The sequence below is a fragment of the Rhincodon typus genome, chromosome 10, assembly GCF_021869965.1.
Source record: "Rhincodon typus isolate 14 chromosome 10, sRhiTyp1.1, whole genome shotgun sequence".
Taxonomy (NCBI): domain Eukaryota; kingdom Metazoa; phylum Chordata; class Chondrichthyes; order Orectolobiformes; family Rhincodontidae; genus Rhincodon; species Rhincodon typus.
Genome location: NC_063341.1, coordinates 1,273,201 through 1,276,565, shown reverse-complemented (window position 1 = coordinate 1,276,565; position 3,365 = coordinate 1,273,201). Strand labels below are relative to the sequence as shown.

General features: G+C 43.2%; 1 gene segment (V, D, J or C); it reads right to left on the bottom strand.

Annotated features, from left to right (window-relative positions):
- LOC125484211 overlaps window positions 1-2,225 on the bottom strand; it is a 32,119-nt gene extending 29,894 nt beyond the window's left edge. Inside the window, 1 exon segment of the C gene segment in view lies at window positions 2,111-2,225. Within this exon segment, the coding sequence occupies window positions 2,111-2,225 (115 nt within the window).
- Window positions 2,226-3,365: the final 1,140 nt, after the last annotated feature.

Sequence of the window (3,365 nt, the reverse complement as noted above, 5' to 3'; positions counted from 1 at the left end):
TAACTCCCCTGCACTTTCTACACTCCTCCAGGGCTCCTGCTGTTTTCGTCGATGTTCATAGTACAGAAAAAGGCTATTCAGCCCATTGTGTCTGTGCTGGAGAACTAATATCCAACGATCCTTTTCCCATTCTCCAGCTCTTGGCCCACAGCCCTGGAGGCTACAGCAGCAGCAGTGAATATCTAAACACTGCTTCAATGTTACCAGAGTCTGTGACTCAACCAGCCTTTCAGGTAGTCCATTCCAGACTCCCACTGCCCTCTAGCTGAAAACATTTCTCCTCAACTCTCCTCTTCACCTTCTACCTCTGACCTTCAATTTAGGCCCTTGGATACTGACCCCTCTAAGACCTTAGGCCATAAGAAATAGAGACAGGAGTAGGCCATTCAGCACCTTGATCCTGCTCTGCCATTTGATAGGACCATGGCTGATCTGACAATCCTCTCGTCCACTTTCCTGTCCTTTCCCCTCAACCCTTGATTCGCTGACTCATCAAGAATCTATCACTCTCAGCCTTAAATATTCAAAAGGGTTCTGCCCCCATCCCTCAGTGTGGCAAGGGCTCCCAAAGATTCACAACCCTCTGAGAGAAGAAATTCATCCTCATCTCAGTCTTAAATTGGTGCCTCTTTATTCTGAGACGATGCTCTCTGGTGCGTGACTCACCCATGAGGAGAAACATCCTCACAGCATTTACTCTGTCAAGCCCCTTAGGAATCCTTTATTTTTCAATCTGATCACCTCTCATTCTTCTAAACTCCAGTGATCAGATTCCAAACCTATTTGACCTTTGTTCATAAGACAGCCCCTCTATCCCAGGGATGATCCCAGTGAACCTTCTCTGATCTGTCCCCATTGAAATGATGGCTTTTATTAAATAAAGGGACCAAATCTGCTCACGCTCCTCCAGATATGGTCTCACCAGCACCTTATCCAGTTACAGTAAGACTTCCCTACTCTTATATTCCAAGCCCCTTGAAATAAGGGCCAACATTCCATGAGCCTTCCTGATTCCATGCTGTTCCTGTGTGTGAGCTTTCTGTGTTTTGTGCACTTTCATGTTGCAGCTCTCTGCACTTTTCCTCCATTTAAATAATACTTGGTTCTTTTGTTCTCCCTTCCAAAATGAACAACTTCACATTTCCTACATCATACTCCATTTGCCTTTTTGAAGCTTACCTAACCTATCAATATCTCATTGTAAGCTGTTCATATCGCTCTCACAACTTGTCTTTCTGCCTATTTTTATGTCATCTGCAAATTTGGCTGCAGTATATTTGCTTCCTTCCTCCAAGTCATTAATGTATATTGTAAACATTTGTGGCCCCAGCACTAATCCCTGTGGAAACCCACTGGCTACAGGTCACCAACCTGAAAACTAACCCCTTATCCCCAATCGCTGTTTCCTGACCATTTGCCAATTCTCCATCCATGCCAACATACCACTCTCACTATTTCCTTTGTGAAACACTCCCACTGCCCTGAACGTGCAGTAACTACTGTCTCCGTTGTTTGTAAAACATTGATCAAACTCAGCCTTGAAGATATTCAATGAGCAGCCTCCAGTGCTCTCTGGGGAAAGGAGCCCCACAGGCTAACAGCCCTCAAAGAGAAGAAAAAACTCCTCATTTCTAGCTTCAACGGATGCCTCTCATTCTTGATCTGTGTCACCCAGTTCCCACTGCCCCCACAAGAGGAAACAATCTCCTGGATCCACCCATGATTATTGTTATGAAAATAATTGAGGCCGAACACATATGTTTGTGGAACACCACTGGTCACATCCTGCCAATTTCAGTACCTACCCACTATCCCTCTTTCTGTCGTCTGCCTCTCAACCAATTTCCCAGCCATGTCAGTAATTTACCATCAACTTATCAAATGCCTTCTGAAAGTCCATATAAACAGTATCCACAGACATTACTCTGTCCAGTACTCTCGTCAGTTCTTCAAAAGTGAGAGTGACATGTGCAATTTTCAAATCCAGAAGGATGTTCCCGTGTCTAGGGAACTCTGCAAGATTATCGTTAGAGCGTTTCGATGGAAACTGTCAGGTCCTGGGATTTGTCACTCCTTAATTACATTAATTTCCTCATTACCAATGTTTTACTGACATTAACTTTATTCAGTCTCTGTCCCTGATCCTCTGTTAGTTCCTTTGGGACTTCAGGCAGGCCCTCCTCCTTTTCTACAGTAAATCCTGAGGAAAAGTAATTATTTAACATGTCCGTCGTTTCCCCACAGTCACTGACAATATCCCCCACTTTCAGTCTTTAGTGGCTAACATTGCTCCTGACCTCCCAGTTTCCCCTTGATGGAACGAGAACATTTGTTCTGATTGATTTTGACATCCCTTGCACGTTCCTTTCAGAATCCCGTTTGGTGGCTCTTAGAAGCTGCTTTGGCACTTTGTATCTTTCCCATTCAGCAGGATCTGTGTTGTTCTTCCTGTATTTTTGTAAGCCCTTTCTTTCAGTTTTATTCTTTTCTTTATGTCTTTAATTGTCCATTGTTGTTTGTTCTATGAAATGGAGCTATTCCCTCTTAGGGTATAAACTGGTTTTATTTTGTGTTAAATGTTTCTTTAAACATCTTCCACTGTTCTCCAGTTGTTTTACCCATCAGCAGATTTTCCCAGTTTACTGTGGACAGTCTTCATGTCATCGCGTTAAAGTCAGTCTAACCTAAATTTGAAACATTAGCAGCTGATTCATGCTTTTCACTTTCAAACGCGACATGGAACTCGATCGTGTTATGATCACTGTTTAAGAAATGTTCATGAACAATTAGTTTACTAATTAAATCCAGCTCATTACTCATTACTAAATCCAATATTGACTGTCCCCTTGTTGCATCCAGGACATAATGCTGCAAGAAACTATCTCGGACACTCTCCAGAAATTCACTCCCTTTCTGACAAGGTGTTTGCCTGCCTCTCCCAATCTAAGTTAAAGTTAAAATTACCCATTAATACTGCACTAGCTTTGCTACACACTGTCTAATTTCTGCACTGAAACAATTTAGCACCTCACAGCTGCTGTCAGAGGGTCTGTACACAACACCGATTACAGTTTTAGGTCCTTTCCTGCTCCTCAGTTCCACTGAATGCTTTCCCCTCATTTTATCCTCCCTCACCATTGAACTCATTTTGTTTCTAATCAGAGACAAAAAAAACTGCAGATGCTGGAATCCAAGGGAGACAAACAGGAGGCTGGAAGAACACAGCATCAGATACTGCCTGGCCTGCTGTGTTCTTCCAGCGTCCTGTTTGCCTCCCTTGTTTATAATCAGTAAGGCTGCTCCACCTCTTGTGCCCTTTGCCCCTGTCTGTCCTGTAATCCTTATAACCTGGGATATTTAGTTCC